Source organism: Solea senegalensis, linkage group LG10, assembly GCF_019176455.1.
Source record: "Solea senegalensis isolate Sse05_10M linkage group LG10, IFAPA_SoseM_1, whole genome shotgun sequence".
Lineage (NCBI taxonomy): Eukaryota > Metazoa > Chordata > Actinopteri > Pleuronectiformes > Soleidae > Solea > Solea senegalensis.
Genome location: NC_058030.1, coordinates 993,048 through 1,019,522, shown reverse-complemented (window position 1 = coordinate 1,019,522; position 26,475 = coordinate 993,048). Strand labels below are relative to the sequence as shown.

The 26,475-nt window shown below is 39.7% G+C and overlaps 1 protein-coding gene across 2 annotated transcripts in view; it reads left to right on the top strand.

The window, feature by feature from the left end:
* Nucleotides 1-26,263, top strand: part of LOC122775519 (protein inscuteable homolog) — a 33,806-nt gene extending 7,543 nt beyond the window's left edge. For both annotated transcript variants that reach the window (XM_044035427.1, XM_044035426.1), the window contains exons 2-13: nt 659-750; nt 8,859-9,225; nt 9,690-9,742; nt 9,835-9,958; nt 10,895-11,008; nt 16,977-17,102; nt 21,549-21,720; nt 21,797-21,975; nt 22,216-22,282; nt 23,249-23,404; nt 24,298-24,374; nt 25,353-26,263. In XM_044035427.1, coding sequence (XP_043891362.1) covers nt 677-750; nt 8,859-9,225; nt 9,690-9,742; nt 9,835-9,958; nt 10,895-11,008; nt 16,977-17,102; nt 21,549-21,720; nt 21,797-21,975; nt 22,216-22,282; nt 23,249-23,404; nt 24,298-24,374; nt 25,353-25,481 — 1,638 coding nt within the window. In that variant the 5' untranslated portion in view covers nt 659-676 and the 3' untranslated portion in view covers nt 25,482-26,263. The remainder of the gene's footprint in view (nt 1-658; nt 751-8,858; nt 9,226-9,689; nt 9,743-9,834; nt 9,959-10,894; nt 11,009-16,976; nt 17,103-21,548; nt 21,721-21,796; nt 21,976-22,215; nt 22,283-23,248; nt 23,405-24,297; nt 24,375-25,352) is intronic.
* Nucleotides 26,264-26,475: the final 212 nt, after the last annotated feature.

Sequence of the window (26,475 nt, the reverse complement as noted above, 5' to 3'; positions counted from 1 at the left end):
TCTGTGTTGGTGTGAGAGAGATTATCTCACTTTGTAACTACCTGCTAATTATACTCCACAGTAAACATGAAATTTGTAACCGCAGCACTACAGGATATCATTAACTAAAAGGATTAGAGTGTGGCTCAGGCACGAGGGCATCCATGGCTTGTCCCAATTGAAAATGGACTAATCTAAATGGGATACATCAATAAAACAGTGGAATAAAGTTGTGGGCACTTAAGAGCGTCAGGCCCTGTTTCTCAGGCTCAAAGCAGGGAGGGGACTCTCTGGCTGGCAGCCATCCAATAAATTAGAAGATAAGAAATATTATTCCACTGGCACACCAGCGGCTTGCAGCTATTTAAAACAGGGAGCTTTATTGATAATTGAATTACTTGTAGGGAAAAAAAAGACAAGAATAGAAAGGTTGGAGGCAGAGGATCAATACAAATTTGTTGTAGTGCATAACACTGTGGCAGCAAGCAACACAGCCAGGAGCATGTGAAGGAGCATATAGTGAATGATGCTGCTGTGTAAGGATGCAGGTTATTTGGGTTAACATTTCCCCACATTTGATAATTTTTCCACATTTAACTAAAGCAAAAAAAAGAAAGAAAGGCGGTCGTATTCATGTGACATGGATTGATTCATGTGTATGTTATGTGTTTTATTTCAGGTGCTGTGCTGAAGTAAGATGGCCTCCGACAGAATGGCAACTCCTCTGAGCAGCTCCAGACAGAGCAGCTCACTCTCTTCATCTCCAATGAGGCAAGTGCTGGCAATAGTGTGACTACACAGAGAGAGAGGGAGAGAGAAAGAGGGCGGAGTCTGTTTTCAATACGTTTACAGGACATTACTTTGTCTTCCTGGAGACTTACTCTAACCTTAATCATAACTACAACTGGCCTAATCCTAATCCTAACCTTAACCTCACTCTAACCTCATCCTAACCGTCCTCATAATGTGACTGTGACTGTATGAACAGATTTAGATCCCCACAGCATTAGAAATACCTGGAGCACACACACACACACAGGTTTGCGCGGCTATTCTTCGTAGAACACTTCCATTTATTTTGACTGACGTACAGACTGACGCTCATGACGTACATTCACTTCAGTAAAATGAGGTATTATCCCTCTCATTCCTTGTGGTTTGCAGCCCTGCGTATATGACCGCGACGGAGAGAAATAGCCCTCCGTTTTTGATTCGGTAATGCAGTGTAATGATGGAGGTGGTGTGAGAGACACTGACTTCATGGCCGCTCTCACAGGAGCACAGATTGAGGTTTACGACGGTAACGGGCTCTAGTTGTGTCACCACTCATTGTCCACGGTTGGTGAAGAGGTGTGTGGTGATGAAGCACAAAGTTATTTGGCAACAGATTAGAAAGCTGTGTGGAAAAAGCAGGAGGTTATGAGTCAGAAGATACAGACAGACACGCAGTCACACACTCATATAAACACATTAACACGGGCAATGAACACTAATCAAGGAAATCCCGTGAGTGCAACAGCAGGACTGTCCTCAAATGTTTAGATATAATCTGGACAGATTACACACCTGTGTTGGGGAAGTACCTTGCTATTATAGCTGCTTAATACTCATGGACTATAGTGTCATAGTCTTTGTTTAAAGTTGAGATTTGATTCTCTGGTTTCATCATACACACATTGATTTCATGACTTTGGTTAATATAAAAAGAGGAGGGTGTGTTTGAGAACAGAGGGAGCAAAAACCTGCCAGCTGACCTAAACCAGACACTGGCTAATCCTGAACAGAACCACTGAATATGACATGCCAGAGGACAGGCCTTTATTGATTTCATCTCTTGTTTTTACCAAGAAAGAAAAGTCATCGTGAAGTGTCGTTGCATTTTCAGACCTTCATGGTCCTAAATATCAGACACACAAGTCAAAAACTGAAGATTTGTATACTTGTTTCCAACGTGCCAGGTGTGGGAAAGCCTCTTCATCAGCTGCAGTGGCTGTGATTGTCTATGTCTTCTGACAGTTTTGTGCTTACAGTACTTACACAGTGTTGCAGAGCATGCAGAGTGAATGCCCTCAGATATCAAATCAGTAGAGCTATCACGGCATAGATGGCCAAGCAAAGAAAGCAAACAGTGTGTGTTTGCTTTCTTTGTCTGTCTCTCATACACACACACACGCATACATGCACATGTCCATTAATCAGCTGCTGAAAGGATTGTCTGGACGATCTAGGCTTTGGGTTAGTCAGAAAACAGCTGGGCAATCATAACCCTCACATGGTCCTCCAGCTTTGTGTGGCGTCATTCTTTGATTTAAGTTTATTTTTCATGTTGCAGCGATTTGCTATTTAACCATTGTAGCATTGATGGAAAAGTTATACAAGCGTGAACACGCTGATGCAGGGCAAAGAAAGTGAGAGTCAGCTGGAAATGCAGTTTAAGATAAAGAGAGTATGATGTCTTGCACATATTCCTGAGGTATCAGTATTTCAATGTCTGTTGTGCACGTAACCAGGCTTGTGCTATGACAGGAGTGCATATCAGACAAAAAGAGAACAAAAAGCATAGACAAGTTAGAGACAGAGAACTAGAGAGTGGTGTGTACTGTTTTAGGTGAATCTGGTCTTGGCTTCACATGAGAGGCTGCCTGAAACATCTGGAAATCAGATGTCTGCCCCTGCTGCCAGGATTAAACTGTTCCCGTCTGTTGCCGCAATATCCCCTTACATGCTACTGCAGGAAGAGTGCACACTCAATTTATGCCGGGAAAATACAGGCTTCTGCTCCCCAAATATGAAGGCTGACTTTTAAACATTTAAAAGTACCCTAAGCCATATTATTTTACTTATGAGACCTCTGAATTTAGATAACCAGTATTATATTAGTTTTTAGAGGATCTAAGACTCTGAGCTGAGTTCTGCGCAGCAATATTCTGGTTCTTGAGCAGGAGAAGAATGTACTAATATCCTATTTGGTCTTTTTGTATGTGTGACTGCATGTTTAATTCCTTTCGGGACAAGAGTGTCCTTGTTTCCTTTGTCAGTTAAAGCCAAAGCCACAATGGTCTGGTCTTCAAATCTCACAGCTCGCTCTACCCACATTTCCATTGGCTCTGCCCAAGTGCACTGTGGTTTTGCTGTTGTATTTGAGAAATATTTCCATTTCTTCATTATGTTACATCAGTGTCTGACAGTAATAGTTGTGCAAATCATTTTATACGCGTAGTTTTACTATAGAGTCAAACCACATACATTGTTGGCCTTTAATTCAGTTTATGGCGAGTAAACTAGTGCAGTGGATCTCTTTTATAACAAATACCACTTGAGAAGATATTGAGCTCTTGAAGTAACACAATTATAGCCAACATTAGAATACAGTGGTCCAGTAAGTATTATTCATGAAGACACAGCAGTAGCGGGATGAATGTGAGGACAGGGCACTTTTACACAATTCTCGTGTTGTGCCATAATAATACGACACAAATCCATTTTTTTTAATGGAATGAACCAAGCGAACAGACTTGAAATCTAGTTGTCAGTTTTCTGTGAAAACTATGTTCCTGTCGCCAACAGACCAAGAGACAAGTTCAAGTGAAAAGATTTTCTATATCCACTTTGCTCACATTCTATCATCCTGGTTTTTAAGCCTCTTATGACCATCAAAATAATTAGGCTACCTGGATTTATATAGATTTTATGGCTGTAGTATTGTCCAAAAATATTCAATAAGTGAGTGCTTCTGCCCCTTTCTCATCCATTTTCCAAGATAAGTTTCACTTTTGATATCTGGCAGTTATTCAACCGTGTAGGAATAAGCTGACGTCATAAATGTGTGATGTGCTGGTGAATCTAGTCGTTCCGTGGAAGTTCCGGGGGCTACCGTAATGACAAGTATCAGGCCTCGAGGCTCTATTTCTCTGCTTTCTGGTATCCATCCGTCTGCTACTGCTTCATCCTCCACATGAGGGTCGTGTGGGGAGCTGTGGCAATCTCAGCTGACATAGGGTGGACGGCAGGGTACATCCTGGACAGATCGCCAATCCATAGTTTTTGAATTTTCTAGATATCCCAAACGGTCTAGGAGTGACGGTAATGAGAAGTACGCATGCCGAATCCTGTCACAGAAGGGTTAAATGTAAAACTTCCTGCTATTTGTTATGTTTTGGGTCATAAAATGCAAAACTGTACATAGAGAATAATTAAATTGTATTTAAACTTGAACCAGTCTTAGGCACACAGGGTTTCTACACTTTAATTTAAGGGGTTGACATCATGGTGGCATGAGAGAAACATTATTCTAATGTGTGAAGTGCCGTATTAAGTACCCGACTGACATGAAGCCTCCAGTGTTATGAACCAGTAATAAGCAGCCACCCTTGAAGAACAAATGAGTTCCTGCTGTCCAGTAACTGCTATACTTGAGTGACAACAGGTGCAGTAACGTGTGCTTGCTGCTCACTAACAACTACTTCCCCGCTTGCTGATACAGTGTGCTGGGCAAAGATGTGACCGTCACTGTGGTTCACAGTCCACTTTTATTGTAATTTAATTGAGTTACTTCCATGATGTGATTAGTGAACGATCCACAGACAGTGTACGCGAACACATTCATGATCACAGTGTGTTTGCCGCACACGCACAGTTGCTGTTTTTAGCATCAAACGGAGTGACTCACACCCTGTGATGACACATTTTGTAAGAGGTTCCCATGTGCAATAAAATCAAATGCTGCTTTTCTGCTTTCTTCCTCTTTGCGCGGCGAGGGTTTCCCTCAGCACGGAACTGCTGTCAGCAGATGATTCAACAGATGCGACAGAACAAAAGTTTTCGAAAACTTACTGGGATTGTATAATTTCATATGAGTGACAAATGATATCAAGTTCAGAGATCTGTTCTCAAACTTCACAATGAGCCTCATATTCTGAATCGGGATCCAGCTTTTCATAATGTCAGAGAGGTTGCACCACACAAACAAATTCACAGGTAATGGTTAATAGGGTTTTTATGGCCTATAATTTGTTTTACTTGTTTTTAGCTCAATTTCTGTCTGTCTGCTTGCATCGTAACTCAAAACATAAATGACAGATATTGTTGAAAGTGTCTGGGGATGTACACTATGGCCCTACATTTAGTTAGTGATCAGAATCTGGATTCAGTTCATTCATTTTATTGATTCAATAAACCCCAAAAAGTCGGTGCTAAGTGGCACAAATGGCTGGTTGAGCTATTTCTGCAGTAAATGCAGAAGGAGGGGGTGAAATAATCCAGTCCAACCTCAAATTGTAAAAAGCAGTTTGTAAATATAATATTTACTCAACAAATAATAATAAATGCATTTACTTCCCCCCCTAATCCCACAGCAGTTAACCTTGATTTAACTGACCTGAACTCTTCACACACGCACACACACGCAGCACACGCACGCGCACACACGCACATCGCTCTGGCAGCCTCTCAGTGACTCATCCTGCAGAACAACTTGATGCACAAGTAAAGAAAAAAATGAATCATCTAAAAGCCCAAGTTATCATTTCCACCTGCTGTGTTACAGGAAGTGTCGATGTGTTGCACTGTGACAGTAACTCAACACAAACATCCTCATTTCCTATACGGTTGTAAGGGATTCAGCTGTTTCTGATGCTGATCACTAAAGTCAGATGTCTGCATGCGGCTCTTCCCATTAAAGGTTATGTCATTTCTGCAGACATGTCTTGCTAAATTTAGATTACATTTATGTATGTATGTAATTATTATGTTAACCCTATTAACATCAACCCTACCACTATTTAATTTGAATCCTTGGAATTCTACTAAATCAAGCACATTTATTACGATTAAGGATGATGATATTGTAGATTTTCCTTCCTGTCAAAAGCTATTTTTAGTACATCTATTAACACTTTGTTTTTCATTTAAAAAAAAAACAAAAAAAACTCTTAATCACAGATATTGTAACTAATCCCTTTAAAGAAAATGAGTCATGTCAATTCATGAATGAGTAAATTGCTAAGTTTGAACTCCGAAACAATAAGAAAACTTATAATTCTTGCTTTAGCGCGTTTAAAAAACAAAACAAAAACAAGCATTATCTCCTGTTAACCATCTCCTGCCTATGTTGCTGCCACTGACCCTCGGTTCAGTGACGGCCACGGGCAGATAAGTAGAGCTGATGCTTCATGATTCATCTCCACAGGATCCCTGTCTGGGATAATAGAGCCGCTGTTGCCTGACCCTCTCTTGGCCCTGCATGTAAATATTTGTCATTCCCTGCAAACTGAAGTGCACCGCTTTCCCTCCTTTGGAAAACAAACCTATTATTATAATCTTTTTTTTTTTCCACTGGTGTTGAGGGGAGCATTTTGTGGCTTGTTTGGCGTGTAACTCAATATGGGTTCATCCTTATGTGATGCTGTTATATAACTGTGGAAAATGGTTTGAAATGACCACATTAGGAATGACGTGAAGAGAAGTTGGACATTCTGAACCCTAAGATTTAGTTGTTTGCTTATGAATGTACAGAATCGTGTGTGAGCAATACATGATGTATAGGTTAGTTTCAGGTGATATTTCTAAAAACTGTACTTATTATTGTACATCATTATTATTATTATTATTATTATTAGTAGTAGTAGTAGTAGTAGTAGTATTGGCTGTGGATTTAACTGGTAATCAAGCTTTGTAGCTTATCTCTCTCAGATTTAGTCAGACTTTTTTATTGTTATTTTTCAAGGGGCATTTAGAGGAAATTAATTTCTTTTTCGTTGAACTAAAACTCGTATCTCATGTATTTCCAGGTGTCATGGAGATCACTATGAATCCTTTTACTCCACTTACCCGAACAAGCGTTGCATTAATAATAACTGCGCTGCGTGGCACTGTGTGCAGTTACTCCACATTTACTCCAAATTACATCTTCATCCTCTTTCTCAAGTGAAGGAGATTTATTTGGTGACAAGGTTTGAACTTGTCAGCTTGTGCATCCAGCAAATGTGTTGTTTTTTTACTACACTTTCTCAGCTGAAAAATACAACAATGGTACAGTTTATATACATATGCTGATCCGAATTCTGATGAACAAAGGGTTCACTTCAAATACATGTTATGTCAACTATAGTATTATCCTCCTGGAGGCCCTGTTTCATTATTTTCCAATTTAGCTTCCTTCCTACTGTCCTCATTTAGAGTGGTTTATATGTCTTCACATGTCAGATGGTTTAATCCCTCTCAGCCGATAATGAGAGCCCCTTTTCAGGCCTTAATAAAAGAAAAATATTGATTTTCTTTAGAAAACAGCTCCTCCGGGTTTGGATTGACCCAGTACTGAGCTTTAACATGCTAATATGTTGGTTGTTGCTGTTTGAACGATAAACAATAATTTCGAGTACGTACACACAACCACATTGCTTCTATTAGACCATAAGAACCCATTTTCAATACCCATGCAATATCCCTGTGTCTCTGGTGAGCTGCCCTTTTCCATAAACCGCAAATAGTAGAGAGCCAAAAGGGAAATTTGATATTTCACTGCAGACCTTTTACCATGTGTTGACTCGGAGCAGAGCTGCTGTAGCCATTGACCTGTCCACTTTCAGGGAGCTTTCAGTAATTGGTGCAGGACTTTGAATTGCCCTCATAACCCCAGCTTAAGGGCCTTAGAAGTGCCATAGTGTTTAATGATGGTGGGGGCGGGGCGGGGTGTCGTGTTTGCTCGATGAGCCCATTGTTGAATCTGCGTTCACGCTGTGAGGAAATGATGTGTTAAACTTACAGCTGTGGAAAATGGCAATTATTGGCGGTTAATTGACCTTGAGTACACAGCACTGATTTTAGGAATGCCTTGGTGCTTTTCTTTCCAATGGGAATCAACACTAAACAACATGGCATTAATGGGCTTTTACTTTTATTTGTATGTTTAAAGGCTGATGTGACCATTTTGTGGGATTGTAGATGACAATGTTAACCCACATTGTGCATGGTGGTTTTGTTTTATCAGGCCAATCTTGTGTTATAACCTGGAGCTGTTGGGGAAAATGAAAGAGAGCAATCCTGATAGTTTTTTACTGATTAATCATGTTATTAATTGTGCAGGTAGCAAATGTGATAAAGTAAATGCATTAGTTGGTGCAGATGACTCCCCAGATCTCCACTGGACTCTGCATAGTAGACATACAACGTCTGTGTCATACAAATGTAGTCATTTGTACTTGTCCATTGCCAATAATAAGTGACTATTGAGAAACCAAGTCAATAATATGTGTTGATTTCCTTTTAGCCAATCAATTTACAAGAAGGAAAACTGAATTTTCGCTGTGAATTGAACATTAATCAGCGAGTGAATCAACTCAAGGCATGTTTAGTTTCCATCCCATCTGACCTAATTTGACTTCTTTGGACTGTCGGTTGAAATTTGAGCAGTCATGGAAATCCATGCACACATTGGTACACCCGCCCGAAGTAAACCACAGCCATTCCTAATGTCAGTTTCTCCTGGCGTACATGCCAAACTGGGCACTGACGGAACAGCAATCCGCCCGAAACCTAAGAAACTTTTTAACCCTAAAATAATCGCCTAAAAGTAATTTAGATGAGTCACTGACTTGTAATGTTGCCTCTTTCATTTTACTCTTCACCCTGAACCCATGTAGTGCTTAATGAGTGGGTAGGAACACTGATTGTCAGTGACTCAAACAGCAAGAATCCGACCCAGCAATTACAAGAGTATTGTTTTTAAACATGTCATTATGATGTTTAAACAGTTTGAACAGTGCTTACGTTGATCCCCTATAACCCCAATTTATGGCACAAAGGATTTGTGTTATTCTGTAACCACTGAATGAAGAGCATGGCAATCATCTGCTATTTGTAAGTGTGCCTGTCTCCCACAGCACCCGGATGCAAACCCTTCAGGTGGACTCTGTCCAGCGATGGATGGAGGATCTCCGGCATATGACAGAGGTGGAGTGTATGTGTGTCCTCCAGGCCAAACCCATTGGGGTGGAGGAGGACACCCAGCAAGGCGAGCTGATTGTAGGCACCGGGGTCGGCGCAGGTGACCATGTGGCCAGGAACAACCTGCAGATACTCCTCCGCCGAGCGCTGGTGGTCAGCACAGAGCTCGGCAAGATGTTCCAGCGGCTGGAGAAAGGACGCTGGCAAAGGGTCCACAGCACAGCTGTACGAGCTAACTGTCACGTTCGCTCACTGGTGCACGAGTACAGTGCTGCACGGAGCACACCACCTGAGATGCAGAAGGTAACGATTAACACGCCAAGTGCATCAGGAAACTGGTGATCTTAACATACCAGAAAGGATGTGAACTCTCCCACTCTTTCTGCCATTTTGCACTGTTCATTTGTGTAGTGAGCCTCTGCTTCAAAACACAATACATCATGTGCATTCAGGCTATGGTGGCACAAGATGTATATCTTGTATATGTATAACACAAGGCCCTTGCCCTAAGATGCTGGTAAAAGGCCAAACTATTTTAATTTTAAACCGATTATACATCACAAACATGCTTGAGTAGCATATATATTATTTTCAGCTGAAATTATAAATGAAAGGATATAGTAAAGACTTCATGATACATGAGTTAAAGAATAATATAGATCACTTTGTTTTATTTAACCACACTGTGAATTTATCAGGGTATTTAAAGGGGGCAATAATGCTCGACCATTCATGCTGTTTCTTGTCTGTGTGTTTCTCCTGTGCAGTATGAGACATCTTTGCTGGAGAAGTGCATGGAGCTGACCAATATCACAGAGAGGTAAATGGCTGATACGCAACCATAAGAAAAGCAGCACACGTGGATTGATGCATAGTGGCTAAATGCCGTGTTAATCACCGCCTCGCCTCCAGGTGCCTTCACACCGACGACGAATTGTTCCTTAAATCCATGAGGGAGGCCATCCATGAGATCCTCACTGATGTCAGCGATTCATTTAGCAACATGATCGACATGGCCTTAGCTAATGAGATCCGGGTAATATGTGGTTTGCTTTCACCATCATGGTATTGTTCTATTTGAAGGTTATGATGCGCCACAGTTATGCTCTGTTTTAGTGCCAGCGCTTGGTTTATTTTGGGGTTAAAATTGAAAATTCGATCTGTTTATTCAGCGAATCAATTAAAGTGCTGTTTCCCAGTTCATTCAACAATAAACGGTTGAGTCGAAATGTAAACACGAGTGCTGTGTGACCATTATGTGAGCAGTGCTAATGGAGGATTACGTCATCTTTGTATAATAAGGAATCAAGATAAAAGGAATGACAGAATGATCGTGTCATTATAATAAATCCACGACTGCATGAATACATTTCATGTCATGGAGTAATTTACTATAAATATATGTTCTCATTATTTAAAGGTCACACACTTCACATTAAATTGCACTGCATATCAGATAGCCAGCACTTTGCCAGCTAAGTATAAAAACAAGCACTGATGAGACTGTGAGACGCTTAACAAATAAACACAACTTGTTTTCTCTGAAACATCTGTGATCATGTGACCAATAAGCTTTGGAAAATTTGAGTCATCCAAATTATGTTATAGATCATCTTAAAACTGTAGTAGGCAGGAAAGTGAAACAAATTCAGCCACAGGCTGTTAAATCACTAAGAGATCACACTTCTCTGTCCCGAGCTTTCACTCCTTGTCTGAAACTCTCTGCTGATAATGGAGTTTTTTTGTTGATTGTCCAACTCTCTCAGACTCTGTCCTGTATAGGTTTATTTGTAGCATAAGCAGTTGTTGCTGATGCTGGAAAAACAGTCTATAAAAGGGACCTGTAGCGTAGTTGTAGTAAAACTGACAATAGTAGTGTCGCCTTGGTAGTTTTCACTGCATTTGTCTGTCAATGGTTCTTTTGGAGAATTATGACCTGGATAAATGAGAATAAACACAGATCTCTTTGCAGGTCCTGATCAAACAGATTGAATCGTCGGACAGCATTCACATCATTGGCAGTGCCATTAGCAACCTGTTGTCCCTCACGCAGGATGGACCTCAGCTCTGCAGCATCATTGCCAAGGTACTGAAGACAGGCTGAACTTAAGTCTTTGATTTATCTGAGTGGATATTCACTCTTAGATTGAGTTTATGAACATCCATTGAAATGAGTGCGTCTGTGATGAACACTCCTCCGCTGATGCTTTTAAATGAGATTTTCAGGTTTTGAAATGATTTTCTCATTCACTTTAGTACATTTATCAAACCATTCCTAACATTTGCAAAGCCGTCACGTAACTGATGACATGCATGACTGTATCACTTTCATTTTATCTGTTAACAGTACATATTTATGTTAATGAACATGCTGTATATTAGCTACTCATTACTATGTACAGGAGACTGAAAGAGCCATGGACAGGATCCATGTTTACATTTTACTGCAATTGTTGCTTTGTTAACAATGGTCTGATTGTATGTCAGAAATGAATATATCATGCACTGTGTCATCAAGCAAACAGAATGTATACGGTGTTCTAGCACAGTGTTGTTGAATTAGATACCTGTTCTCTCTGCACCAGTGAGTGATTATGGAGCTGGTTGACCAGGCAACTGGTTCCCTTTCACTATAACTCAAGTCAAGATTCATCAGAGAGCAATTTGTCAATTCTTGACACATTTTTAATAAAGTAATAAATTGGTAACACCTAACATTACAGTGCCTTAACAACATGGAAGTAGAAGAATTAGTTATTTTAGTGATAGTCTATATGAACTCTAGTAATGAAAACACACATGGGCCAGGTGTCGGAGCAGTGGCACCTCATGGGCTGGTAGTAGTGTGGCAATAATTTAGTAATCTGGAGGTAATATTACACTACCATCTTAATTCTAATGGGATTTCTGAGATAAAATGTGTGTGATAATCAACATTAAACACTTGAATCATTCACACGAGTGAGCAAAAACACTGACAAACTGGAAATTGTGTTCATGATGGGCATACATAACAAAATGATGTGGAGGTTAAATTTGAACTTGTGAAATGTACAAAAATGAGACAAACTGAACATTCTTCTTCTCACTGCAAGAGCCCTTGACTGAAGTGACATGCTTCTTTGTACCTCTGCGTTACTGAGAAAAACTGCAGTTATCTCTTTGTACATGCTTCTAAAAGCTGCTCTATTTCATTGTGCGATAAGACAGACCAGACAGTACGTCTCAGGTGGCCATTAGGTCACTGCTTGTGTCCAGAATAATCTTGATGAGACTCTTCCTGATGCTCACACGTGAAACAACACACACACACACACACACACACAAACACACACACACTGATTTTAGTCACCATGACTATTATTTCATATATTTACTATTATTATGAGGACCCTCATAGACATAATGCATTCCCTAGCCTCTTACCCTAACCTTAACCATCACAACTAAATGCCTTACCCTAACCTTTATCTGAAATCCAGGTCTTAACCCCCAAAAAGAAGTGAGGACCAGCCAAAATGTCCTCACTCCATATGGTTTATACACTTTTTGGTCCTCACAAAGCTGCAAATACAAGAACACACACACACACACACATACTGGCCCGCACACACACACACCTCTTTGCTTACAGATCATCAGATCAATTCTGTCAGCTCCCATTAGGAGTAAGCATTGATCACAAACGCAGGTTGCTCAGGCATCACTTACTTTCAGTCTGCTCCAACATTCTTTACTCTCTCTGTAGCTTTGCTTATCAAACTGTCAGAGAACTGTCTGAGGGAAACCATCCTGCCAATGGCTGCTAATGAATACCCAACACAAAACAATCATCCACCTGCCATCTGAATTAATTAGCTTCCACAAGTCTGTCAGTCGCACACAACATTTACAGTACAGCGTATCATCTGGCTCATATCCGAGCTATTTGCTCATTATCGTTTTCTGCAGCCTGCACGCACTTGTTTTGAATAACAGCAATTAGCCTTTTAAATGGTTGGGTGGGGATCTGATACTTCGGTCTCCTCCATCTCTTTACCAGCTTGGCTGTTGAAAGACGGTGTTTAGTGAATGGTGTGCTGCGTGTGGGGAGGAGAGGGAGGTATAGTTTAAATGTGTGGCACTGAAGCAGACATGGTAAAGAGAGGTGGATCATTGTGTATTTATAGATTTTAAGGTTTATTATGTCGATTTAGTTCTATGGGTGGAGCTTAATGTCAATAAAAAAGTATCATGTATACAGTAGTGGTTGCTCTAAGACAGCCACGGAGCAAGAGCTTCCTTCCTATATATATATATATATATATGTATATATGTATATATATATGTATATGTATATATATGTATGTATATATATGTATATATATATATATGTATATATATATGTATATGTATATATGTAAATATATATATATGTATATATGTATATATATATATATGTATAAACAAATATGTATATATACTTAATGATGATAAAACTAGTACTTTGTATATTGAAAGACAGAGTGTTTTGTTCCTTAATCCACCAAAGTCATTCAAGCCGAATTTCCTTTTCCTGATTGATAGACGCACATTTATTTCCCCCGTCTTGCATGTTTTATGAGCGGGAGAGGAAACAAAAGCATAAACACATGAACAATATTATGAACTGACATAATACAGAAACATGTGACACCTCATAAATCATGTCAATATATTTAATATTAAAGAGCAACTGCGTCATGACATGCAAACCAGTTTGCTGCCTCATGCTGCTACAGTGATGGATACTGATCTAAATGTGTCCATGTTGACAGACTCATTGTGTGTGTCCTAGCTCTTGTCACGCTGAGAGCTTTAGATTGCAGGGTGTGGGAGAGCATGATGTGGCAGTAACTCAGGTCTGGCTACAGTCAATATGTCGTCAAAATTACATGGGCAGAGAGGGAGGAGATATTTAGAATAAGGATTCATTTATGGTTTGGCTTGGACTTGACTCTCCACCCACCTTTTGTTTAACACAGTAAAATATTTTTTTCCCTTAACCAGTTAGAAATAAACTGCCCGCAATCGCTCGCAACTTCGACTCCGAGTACAACAGACCAAAGCAAAGATGCAGAAAATGATGGGATGGAAAGAAATAAAATAAATTACACACTGCATGGGCCTGCACATGCAAGCACACAGATTGAGAGGCATTTTTAGATGAGCAGTCACCTTTTAAAGCATGATGTTATTGCAACAAGTACCAAAAGTCATTGGTGTGAGAGTGTGTGAACAAATGTGTTGAATGGGTTTTGTATAAAGGATGAGTATGAAGTCAGTGGAAACAATGGAACTGCAAGTGGTTTGATTTTCACAAATCGTTGGGCTTGTTGTTGTTGTTTTTTCCAAGTGTCTGGTAGTAGTTTTTGTTTTTTCTCCTGGTTAGTTTCTCCTCTCACTGTCTTTTGGAGTGGATTTTGAAACTTTGGTAATTATTATGATGTGCTGTAGTAGAAAGGGTAGTCCCCTGCAGGGAACCCCTGAGCAAAATCCCCATTGCTTATTGTTAATTAGACACTGTACATTGACCCCAGTGTACTCCTTGTGCCAGTCCCAAGTACTGAGATCCAAATAGTTTATGCTGCTGCAGCTAAATTAAGAATTAGTGTGCTAGTATCTCTGTAAGCCTGCTTATGCTTTTGTGCTAAATACTAACATAATGCTAAGATGTTGGCTCTAGATGAGAAGTCAACCGATCCTAAAAATTATTACAATTCATCCAAAGAGGGACAAGAATGTTGACCGTATTTTATGGCAATCCCTTAAACAGCTGTTGTCGGTAATTCACTCACAACCACAAATGTGAACCTTATGGTGAAGGTAGAGAAAAGGTCAGAGGATCTGGGTAAAGACTCATGTGCACCATCTGGAGCGGAGTTCATGGCCGTCCATCCCACAGTCGTTAAAATGTTTTAGTTTGGACCAAAGTGTTGCACACACCAACATGGTGTTAGCACGGCAAAGACATCACCTGGTCAGAAGATCCTTTTATTCAAGTTCTGCCACAGACATTTTTCAGTAAATCATTGAATCATTATCATTTTGAACCAAAGAGCTAAGGCTTTAAAAGAACATCAGACCACTTTGAGATTCTTTCACATTCTTTTAAAAAGCTAAAGCAACATTACACAACAGGTTCAACATCCTCTTCATCACAGACGCCCAAGCATAGATTAAAGGTGACATAGAATGTTTGTATCACACATATATGTTAGTTATGGAGGTCTACTTACATATATTAACTTGTTTTCATGATTAAAAACCTCCTAATCGCTGCAAACGAGCCGATCAAAATATCTCCTCACTGACGCTCTCGTCAGCCGCGCTGTTTCAGACCAAAACCACACCCCCAGAACGTGGACTGTGTTGTGATTGGCCAGCCAACGAGAGCTTTCCCACTGTCCTGTGATTGGCCAGGTACCTGGAAGTGACGTAATAGATAGGCCAGCTCTCAGATACGCAGAAAAAGTTCCCCCTTCTGGCTTGGTGGATGCTCTGCATCTCAGCAGCTCCAACAAGAGTAGTTCTTCTTCCTCTGCGGTTGAATGTACGCAACCGGATGTGCCCGGACTAGTGCCCTCACCAGGAGGCGCTAATGATGACGACATCAAATTACGGAAGTGCCGATCCGCTTCGCAGAGCCCAGGAAAACAGTACAACCCTATTTTCTCAGCAGTGGCTGAAGTGTTTGTTCTGAAACTTTAGGGTTTCATATACGAGGTAATGACGCAGATACACACACACGCAGCGTTAATTGGAGCTTCCGGTCTATGTGGCCTTTAAATAAGCTGGTGAGCCACTCTGGAGTTTTGAAAGGTTTACTGAAAAGTGTCTGTCGGTGTTGGCAGTTCCTCCAGAGATGACGGACCAATATTATGTAGCAGAGAACAGAGAGGAGCGGTCAGGCTAGAGAGCAGAATGATTAGCCACTCCAAACCTCAGCAGCGTGGCCTTAACAGCGCATGAGACATACCAGCCTCGTATAATGGCCTTATTAGGATAATGGCGGTAGTTATCGGCCACGTCTTCCTCCTGGTAATTCTGTCTATCTGCACAGTGAATAGAATTCAATACCTGCAAATGTTTTTTGTTTTTTTTGTCAGTGCGGTGCTTTAGTGTAGACGTGGAGCCAATACAGGAGCTATTTTTGTATGTTTACAAGCATAATCCAACAGAAAATGCTCTGCTATTATGGCTTTTTTTTTGTTCTCTGCAATGTTTTCCATTCATGAAATGTGTACATACATATATTTTGGCTGTTGTTGGGAGACGTGACAAAATGCTTGAGCCATTTGATTGGCTCTGGGTTTGGCAGGCATAGTGAGCAAAGCTGCCCAAATTCATTGGCCATTTCAGGTCTCGTCGGGTTTCTACGAGCAGCATCCTGCTATTAGCTTAGGTCTATGGGACCTGATGATGGTCACTGCTCGGTCATTTTGACCAGTCCCATGTGCGTCAGGACAAGACCTAAAGATGATGATAGATCGTGTGTACAATTATATGTATAGTCCCGAATTATATGTATAGTCCCGAACAATCCACCTGTATACGCTGCCCTAAGTAATAATGCTGAAGACCAAAAGAGAACTAACTGTACCAAAGTACTCTCTAATCTCTTTATCTCTCAGGTCCTCCTCACAATACGGCATTTTGTTTATATTATATTACAATAAATATGATGGAACAGTCTGGAACAGGGAAACAAAAACAAAACTGAGCATAGTACATGTCTACCTAAACATACCTGCTTTGAAAGCCAGGTTGTATCAAGCTGAGGTACCAGGCGTAAATGCTGTTTAACAGTCATGGTTGTGACTGTTAAACAGCAGGAAATGATTAACACTCACTTATCTTATTAGCTACTTGTTAACTACTTGTTCAATTGAGTCAAACTGGGAGTTAACTCAGATTTTCTTAGTTCTGATAGTGATGTATGGCATACCTTTATTGTATTAAGGATTGAAACACAATTATGCATTGTGTACTTTCAAGAGGCTCAAAGATAAAGTCAATTTTTTTTCCCTCGACAGGAAGGAGCTGTGGTGGCCCTGTTCAAGATCTGCAGGCAGGACCGCTTTAAAGACCTTTACGCACATGCTCTCAGAACAGTGGCCTCCATCTGCTGTGTGGAGGAGGGAATCAACCAGCTGGACAAGGTCGGTCTCAAAGTAACTGAAGCACAAGATACCGAAAACATAGTAATTGTACATCACTGAGCAACTTTTGGCCTTCAAGGCAAAGCTCACTCGCCCTCTCAGCCAATCTCATCTGACATAGGACAGGACTTAGGGTACACCATGGACAGATTACCAGTCCATCACAGGGCCGACACACAGAGATGATCAACCCTTCGCTCTCACACTCACAACTACAGTCAATTTTAGTGTCCAATTGAACCTCTGCATGCTTTTGGACCCTGGTATGAAACTGATGTACGGGGTGAACATGCACACTCCACACAGGGTCAAACTGGGTTTTGAACCGGCGTCAAGGCAAACCTCGCTCTGTTAATTAGGCCTAGATATAACCAATCAATGAAAAGGGGGGTGGAATATACAGTATGAGCACTAATCCAAACATTCTTGCAATATTAAAAAGGGTATTTGGATGTGTATGATACAAGAGAGATAGAGGGACATTATTCAACATTAATCAAAAGTAAGTAAATACAGCACTTCCAGTAAAATCCCTTGGCTACTGCCAGCACAGACAGATTATATATACACTAATCAGCTGAACGTTGTAACTCAGACAGGCAGTTGTTCCTCTTTCCAGCAGCACAGTATATTCTGTCTGTAGCACACGTTCAGTTCCACTCTCTCTGTCCATGTTATGGCTGTAGTTTGTTTTCACTGGCCAATGTACAACAATGACATAAGGAGCTGGAGGCCTGGCTCAGTAATAAAGTGTCATTGTGAACTCAGGATCAACAGCTGAATTAAGGTTTTAGCAGAAAAAAAACACACAACTTTTTCTTTATTGGGAAAATGTAATGAATACACTGCTTTTATTTTAAAGTGTGTTAATATAATTATTTTATACATTGCATTATCACTACATATAGACCTCACTTATGCTTTGAGGAGTTTTCTTCCCTTATTTAACCTTTACTGAGGACAACACATGTCCAAGGTGATCTCACCAGCTAGAATTTAGTAAGTAATGTTTATTTATATAGCACTTTTCGCAGATAAAAATCCCAATGTGCTCTACAATCACAAATAAAATACTACTAATAAGAGAGCACATACTACGCACATTTGTCATACACAAATTATAATCAACCCTAAGTAAAAGCCTGTCTTAAAAGATAAGTTTTCAACTTAACTGCAACTTATATCTCTTAATGAATAATTGATGTAGCTCGTTCATTTGTTTCGGAGGCAAACGCTGACTCATACAGGTTTATTACTTTACTTATTCTTTTTTTTAAAGCAATACATTTTGACTGCATTGCCAGAGAGAGCACTGAGGAAACAGATTCAGTATTATACAGGTTCTACCATGCTGCACAGACATTGTAACATGGGAACTTTTGACCTCTGAGCTGAGAGGTCAAATCATTTGATATGTGTTTAAAAGAGAAAGAGAGAGATAAAACTTTTCTTTTGTTTATTCCCTTTTGTGGATTCAACTAAAATAAACAACATACGCACCTGTGTCAAGTGAGCCTTTACAGGAAGACAAATATAACCTGATTCCGGCGAATAATGATGCCACAGTGGTGTCTGTGCTCACATGTATGGAGCAGCTGGGACGGCATGAATCATCTGAGTGTGAAAACTTTTTAACGGGAACCAAAGTCCGCCCCAGATTAGCATCCTCATCTCACAGGGGAGAAGCTGTCAGGCAAGTGTGCGCTACCAAGCGCTTGTCGGCGACCGCTCAAGCTTGAGAAACACAACTGTCTCTGTTGAAGGGTGATTGAGAGAAGGGGCCGGTACGCACCAACACTGCTCACCGGTGAATATACAGTATGCTTCTTAGTTTCACTCCCAACAGAAACATCATGCCATCAGAGCTCGGTGAATGGGAAACATTTTACACACAAAGTAAAATAACATCCACATTAAAGGTCCAGTATGTAAGATATACATTTATTTATTTTTTATAATGCAATCCCCTGAGTGTATGAATTCTATTTTTATTTATTTTTTTATTACCACAAAATGAGCCATTTTTATTTCCACAGAGGCCACCATGTTGGACGATGTATTTTAAAGATCCAGTGTGTAAAATGTAGTTATTTTCATTTCATTTGGCAGATATTCAAAATGAAATAATTATACTTAATTTAGTGCAATTGTGACATCACAATGATCCTTTTATATTTAAATCAGGAGTGGTGTCAGCTCTACATTATGGACCACCACGGTTTTACAATACAATACAACACTTTTTGATTTTTAATGATAAATGAAGGCTACCATAGGTTCTCATACATGCTTGGAAGGGAAGGGTGAAGAGAGAGAGATTCAGCTGCAACAGATGTTGCTAAATCCTACACACCGTCATTGATAAGTGTTAAATGGAGGGATTGCAAGTTGATCACATTCATGTGCTCAGCTTTAGTTCACATATCTACACCATAAAATTTTACAATAAGGTACACAATCACAATTTCATTCCATTTCCTGTCAATGCAAAAATATATTTCCAAAAAGCTTTTTTTTTTTGCTAGTTAATTATACACCAGTTGTTCGGTTTCCCTGCAAGCAAATTTGTGGTGCTAATCAAATAAGCTTTTGTCATAATGTCAAGCTGACAATTCTTTCAATGTAAGACTGAGCCCTAAAACACCTACTTGATACATCAGGTTTACACTTTTTCTGTTTTCCTGTGGAGTAAAATAGATTCCATGGTCTACATTGTTGATTCAGTTGACATGATGTCATACAGACTACATGTGTCGAAAGTAAAATCTATATGATTCCTGATGATGCTGTCAATGTCCTGGCAGTGTTACCCTGCTACTCTTTTTTTAGATTTCAGCAGGACTTCTTGGTGACATCTACTTTGGGAGTGGGAAGCGTTATATTCATGTCCACAATTGACAAATCCTCTTTCTCAAAAACATTCAATTAATTCACCTCATCACAGTCCAAGATGGTTGAAAGCAACAGTGACACTTTAGCTATGAATGTTGACAGTTATTCATCGTTGGTCCTGAGATCAAAATGAATGGCATTCGCTAGCGTTGGAGAGCAGTTTATTTTTGGGAGGTTCATCGTCATTGGGTGGCTCGGGCTCACGGCTGCAGACGTCCGCAAGACAAAAATAGTGATTCACCCTGCGAAGATTAGTGCACCGATGCCCGTAAGCACAAAAGACTGACAGGTGTGGAGGGCTGAGAGCTGACTGTCTACGTCACCCTGTAAACTTGGTTTATTTCCTTTTTTTCTTACCTAATTGACATCAGTGAGAGGAGGCTGTGATCAAAGGCAAAGGACTGCTTTACGTGTCCGTCACCACCCTGGGTATCATAGTCCTGCAGGTATTAACAATGAATTTAAAATGGAAGTGAGTAGTGATTATCAACACTTGCACAGACAGGAGTTGTATTCAGGTGAAGTAACAATCGCCATCACCAGCAGCTAATGTTAAGATGTACAAACTGAGCAACACTGCCCCCAAGTGGATAAAAACCCATCCTACAACATTTTAAAGCCTCTCCACAGTGGAAGCCGATCAGAAACACAGTACTGTAGCTCATTAATGACTCAATTAAGTGATAAAAGAATATTTTATACACTAGAATACTAGATATTTTTAAAAGAAGACTTAACACCTATCTTTTTACTCTAGCATTCAACTAGCTCCTTTTTATTCCACCTTGTGTTCTGTTTGATTTGCATTTTATTGTGAAGCACTTTGGGCTGCAATATTATTGTTATCAAGTGAAAATGATTTCATTTTGGACCTTGATGTAAAAGTGTTGAATTTACAGATGTATGATGATCATATAATGTTCGATCAGCAATTGTATCCTAGAAAGTGTTAAATTTGATTTCACAACTGTGTAGATATGTGAGTAAAGATGTGTTTTATCTCAATGATATAATTTGAAAATATACCAAATCTACCACTGTCAGGGAATATCAACATTTTTCATATACACGTCTACCTAAAGGAAAAACGCCTATTAAAGTATGACTCATTTTGAGATGTATTCCCTTGAAAATGCTCTTATATTAAATGGTCCAGTCTTATTTAGGTTGATTTCCAATCATCCTTACAGCCAGAAGTTACCATTGGCTTGGTGGTGGGGCGAGCTCAGGGATTTAAGTGTACTGACTAAAAATCAATAATACATTGTTGTGACCATGAAGTAGCTGTTAGTCTTGACTGGAGTGTACAGGATCCTCTTATTGGTGCATTGTGTGTCACACTCACACAACAGACTTTATGTTGTTTGTGCTCATTAGTAATGTTACCTTTAGTCATTTAAAGTCATCACTTCCACATAACTCACACACATTTGTTGTTCAGTGTATAACAAGGTTCACATAATGTCAACAACAACAGTTGGCTATTCATACACTATCAACAGAGTAAGACATGATGAGTTATTCTACTTACACTGTGTGTCGCCTAATGTGCAGGTGGATGGGATCCTGTGTCTGGCAGACATCTTGACTGATGAAAGCAGTGTGGAAGCAGCCAGAGCCGAGGCGGCGGCAGTTGTGGCCCAGATCACCTCGCCTCACCACACGTCCACTCAGCACCTCGCCAGCTTCCTGGAGAGCATGCATGACATTGTCACTTCGCTCATCAGTATGTAGATATGACGCTCATACCGACCCTGACCTTTGAACCACTCTCCTAAGCACATGTCGCCTTCTTCCCTCAGAGTTGTGCGAGAGCGCCTCCTGTGGTGAAGTATTCCTCCTCGCATCTGCAGCCTTGGCCAACATCACCTTCTTTGACAGCATGGCCTGTGAGATTCTCCTTCAGCTCAATGCCATCCACATCCTGCTGCAGGCCTGCAGAGATCGCCAGAGAGTGGACACACCGTACTCCAAAGACCAGGTACACATGTGCAGCTCTATCACTCTCAGTTTGTCATTGTTTGTGGTGGGGATGGTCAGTGGGAATGACCTGGACTTAGGGCTTGATTCCAGCTCTACAGCAGAGGATTTGGACTGTATTCTAAGTGAAAATTGAATTGATCAATTTCAAAACACTGCATTTCAAATGACACTCTCTGAACATACTAGTTAGAAAAGTGTGCGTATGTGTGTGTTTAATTGTCTCTTGTTTGAATCGCAGGTGGTGACAATTTTGGCAAACCTGTCCGTCTTAGAGCAGTGTGCCTCTGAAGTCCTGCAGGAACAAGGTGATCTATTGTGTTTTTCAAACATCGTTTATCACTGAATGTTATATGCAATTATTCTTCATTATAGAGAACAAATGTCTCTGTTCGTTAAGTATAATTTTACATCTTAATCAAGAAATAATAATGTGCTTTACTATTTGTTTCTCTTGATTTGTTGTAAAACGGTAAATTTGAAAAGTCATGGATAACAATAATAATCATATTTTATCCAATCTAATCCAACTTCATTTGTAAAGCACTTTAAAACAACCTCAGTGCTGTACAGAATATTAAATAAAAGACACAATAAATAAAAGACATAGAAGCTCACACGTGCTGATAAGATACATCTAAAACAACAAAAAACAATTAAAAGACATAAAAATGTTGATAAAAATGTGGATTTTCGCATTAAAAATGTTTTTTTGGTTCTACATACTGGTGTATTAACCATTACAGAAAGATAAAAAATAATTTTTGATAATTCATGATGCTGTTAATTCAGTGCAGCTGTGGCTTTGGTTGGTGGTCTAATGCATGTGTTAAGCTCTGTAGGTGTCAGAAACCACTCAACGACTCTTTGCATTCATTTGCCAATTCAATGACACATTAGTGCAATTCTTCTTTAATCCTCATGATGGCAGCACCAGGTAATCTCTGTGCAGTATTGGGCGAGATCGATGTTCATCATTTTCATATTTTCTGGTCCCAATAGACATTTTATGTCTGCAGTCCATCATGTTTGTATTTCTGAAACCAATTTTACGTGGATGTATGTGTTTTTATCATAATTCTAAATCATCGTTTTAGAGCTAGAATCCGCCAGGCTGACTGATGTCAACTTCATCTGTTGTGTGTTGGGTAAACATATTTTTGACTGTCATATATTGTTATGTCTTTATTTTCTTTTACAGTTTTCTGACGTGACTCTGGTGTTTGTTGCACGTGTGTTCATTTTTTCTGGTACTGTATTTTCCTGTGTTTTAGGAACAGAGCGACTGCTCTTCTTTTTGGGAGAAAAGCCATCCTCTTCCAGTCCATCAGAGGGAGCTGCTTGTGAGCGTGTCCAGCAGAAAGCTGCGGTCACGCTGGCCCGTCTGAGCAGAGACCCTGATGTTGCCCAAACGGCTATCCAGCTAAAAGGTGCCGCACCCTGTCTGATTTGTTTAAAGCAGTTAAATTAAAAACCACAAAGTCCCTAAAGTACAAATGTTTCAGCAGCAGAAATATTGGGAAATTCCAGCACCACAGTCCCCGGAACATATGTGACCTCTTGTATGTTCCTGCAACCACTAGAGGGCGCCCACACAAATAAAAAATATTTGTTCTCATGATGAAGAATTGAAGTGACTGTCTTACATCTGAAGGCTTCTGTTACAATTTTATAGATTAAAAAGAAATTGTAAAAAAAAAAAATGAATGTGTAAAGTTGAACTCATTATAAACTGTTCCTTTAAAATGTAGCTGAAGAGTATGTACAATAATGGTGGGTATTGAATGACGCATAGCAGCCTGACTTAAAATTGTCAATAAACTAATCACCAACTGAATTTATTTCCCTTGTCCAACATACTATTGAACCATGAATATTAATATTAATTATTGATCCTGATATTTTCTTACTTCTTATTTCCCTGTGATAATGCCACCATGTATCTGATCACTGGTCAGAGGAAACTCTTCTCGTAAATACTGCATGTTTGCATTTCCATACTTCTGCATATCTCATTATCTCATGGGAATTAGCTCTTTATGAATACTTTATAAAATCTCACATTTTGGTCTATGACACTCCATAACAAGCCATGTAAAGAAAAAGTGTATTTTTTCCCTAATTGACTCTGGTATTCGTAAAAGAAAAGGATGTGAAAGCAAATAATAACTTTTAATATGCTAGTATTTATAGTTTAACAGTGTGTTTACTCTGGAAGCATACGGTACACAAATGCAGCTGTTTTGCACGTGTTTGATATCAATATCTAACAATGGGACAAGCATATAATATAACTATTTTCTTTTTTTCTCTCCTGTCTTAGCTGTTCCTCTTCTTATTGAACTGTGTCGGTCCCCTACTGAGAGAAATAACAGCGACTCAGTGCTGGTCGCTTGCCTGGTGGGTGTAAAGTGTGTGTGTGTGTGTGTGTGTGCACTTTCACATATGTGTAAATTAGTCCATGTCCTGAATACAAAATGTGTAATGTGAGCATTCAAATTGTCCATTTCACTTCACAAGAATGTGCCGTTGTGCATACTATATAGGACTTCAAAAGAACAAACGCAGGATGTTCTACCACAGGCCTGCATGTGTAGCACGAGTGCAGCAAATGACTGTCCGATTTAATTACATCCACAGGGTAACGTTTGAAACTGAACATATATACATGTCCATGAGCGTGTATAGCTCCACCTCTATCTATAAGTCGTGTTTAAGTAGTGGACTGATTCACATCATCTCAAATGACGTGAATCAAATGTCCCGTGTTTAAATATGTACATATCATGAATAATCTCCCTGCTCATACTTTATCTGAATCTGAATCTCATCATTATTATTAAAAACCAGATCTTAGGGCCGATGAAGAAATTAAAGCCGCATGACGGTCAGGGCCTTAATTGGACTGCCTCGCTGTGCTGCTGCGGAATGCCCTCCTCCTCTTCACTGTAACCACACTCGTCAGTCTGTTCAAATTAGTGTTTATATTTAATCCTTTTGGCCCTAGGGTTAAGGGGTGCGTTTGTAGGTGTTGGATTTGTATCTTCAAAGGACGCTGGAGCCTTCACAGATCATTTGTAATGTTAAATGTAAATGCTGGACACTAAAATCTGAATGAACGTGGTGCAGACGTCACAAAGACTACACCCATTTTTCAAAAAGCTATGTTGTGTTACAGAGATCCCAGATGTAGTTGAACTGAAATGAAATAGTTTTTTGTTTTTCAGTGTTCTCTTTTGCTGCTAAAATAAAGCGTTATTTATATTAACATGTACACACAGCACTGCAATATCTTGGTATGTAAAAATATACACACACATGTTTTAACACACGTGTGTGTGTGTGTGTGTGTGTGTGTGTGTGTGTGTGTGTCTCTAGGCTGCCTTGAGGAGACTGGCAGCAGGGTGTCCAGACAGCATTGAGGCAGCCGACCACCAGCAGCTCATCAAACCGCGGCTGGTGGACTCTTTCCTGCTGTGTTCCAACATGGAGGAGAGCTTTGTATGATGGTCCGGACACTCGACACTGAGACACAACCATGTACATGTAATGTGTCGTGACACGGAGAGGACTACAGAGCAATTACATTGCAAAACATTCTGAGTGACCATTTGTTTGTCACTCTGGGTTAAAGAAATGAAACTGCGTCGTCAGTGTGAACGGACGCAGAACGACGTAAATAAATGTGCTGCGTCGGTGACGTCATGAGAATGCTAGACCTGTTCTGAATGAAACACTTTATTTGCTACCACTGTGCAATGTTTTTGTTTGAAGATTGAAGATTTTTTTTTTTGTTCTGTTGCATTTTGACTTATCAAAACAGTGGATCGTACAGTAAAAAGGCTCCTGTCTGATTTCACAATGTAAAATGTCCAAAGTGTATGTGCTTTATTTCCTTGTAACTCTCTCTTTTTTTTAATGTTTTAAATCAGCTGCCACTTTATTTCGGATAACCATTTAAAAGTAAATTATACATGTTTTCTGTGTGTATGTTATTTGTCTACCTTTATTGTCAGGGCACAATTGATATTTAATTTTTTTTTTTATTTTACAGAAGCATATGGCGACGTAATCTACATATTAGTCCTGTTGTGGAATGAATTGTTTCTTTAACAGCACCGTATGGCTGTTGAACGTAATTTGCCATTAATCAAGTAAAACACATATTTCCTACTGGAAAATATCATTTTAAAATACTCATGAATTTGAATATTAAGTTGCTTTTATTTAAAGAGAATTACCATTATTGTATGCTATGCATGGAATAAAGGCAAGCATCTCGCTCATGATCAGTGTTTTTCATTTACAGTGAACTACAGCTGAGGGCTGTTGAAGCTTTAAGTGAGGATGTATATTTTATACTTGTAATTTACACTGATCACTGCTTAAACTAGTGAATTACATAAAACTGTTTCGCTAATGCTATTGATCACGTGGTTAATTTTATATTCACAATATTGGACATGAATGCACAAAGCCACAAAACTGAAAGGGAATCCCC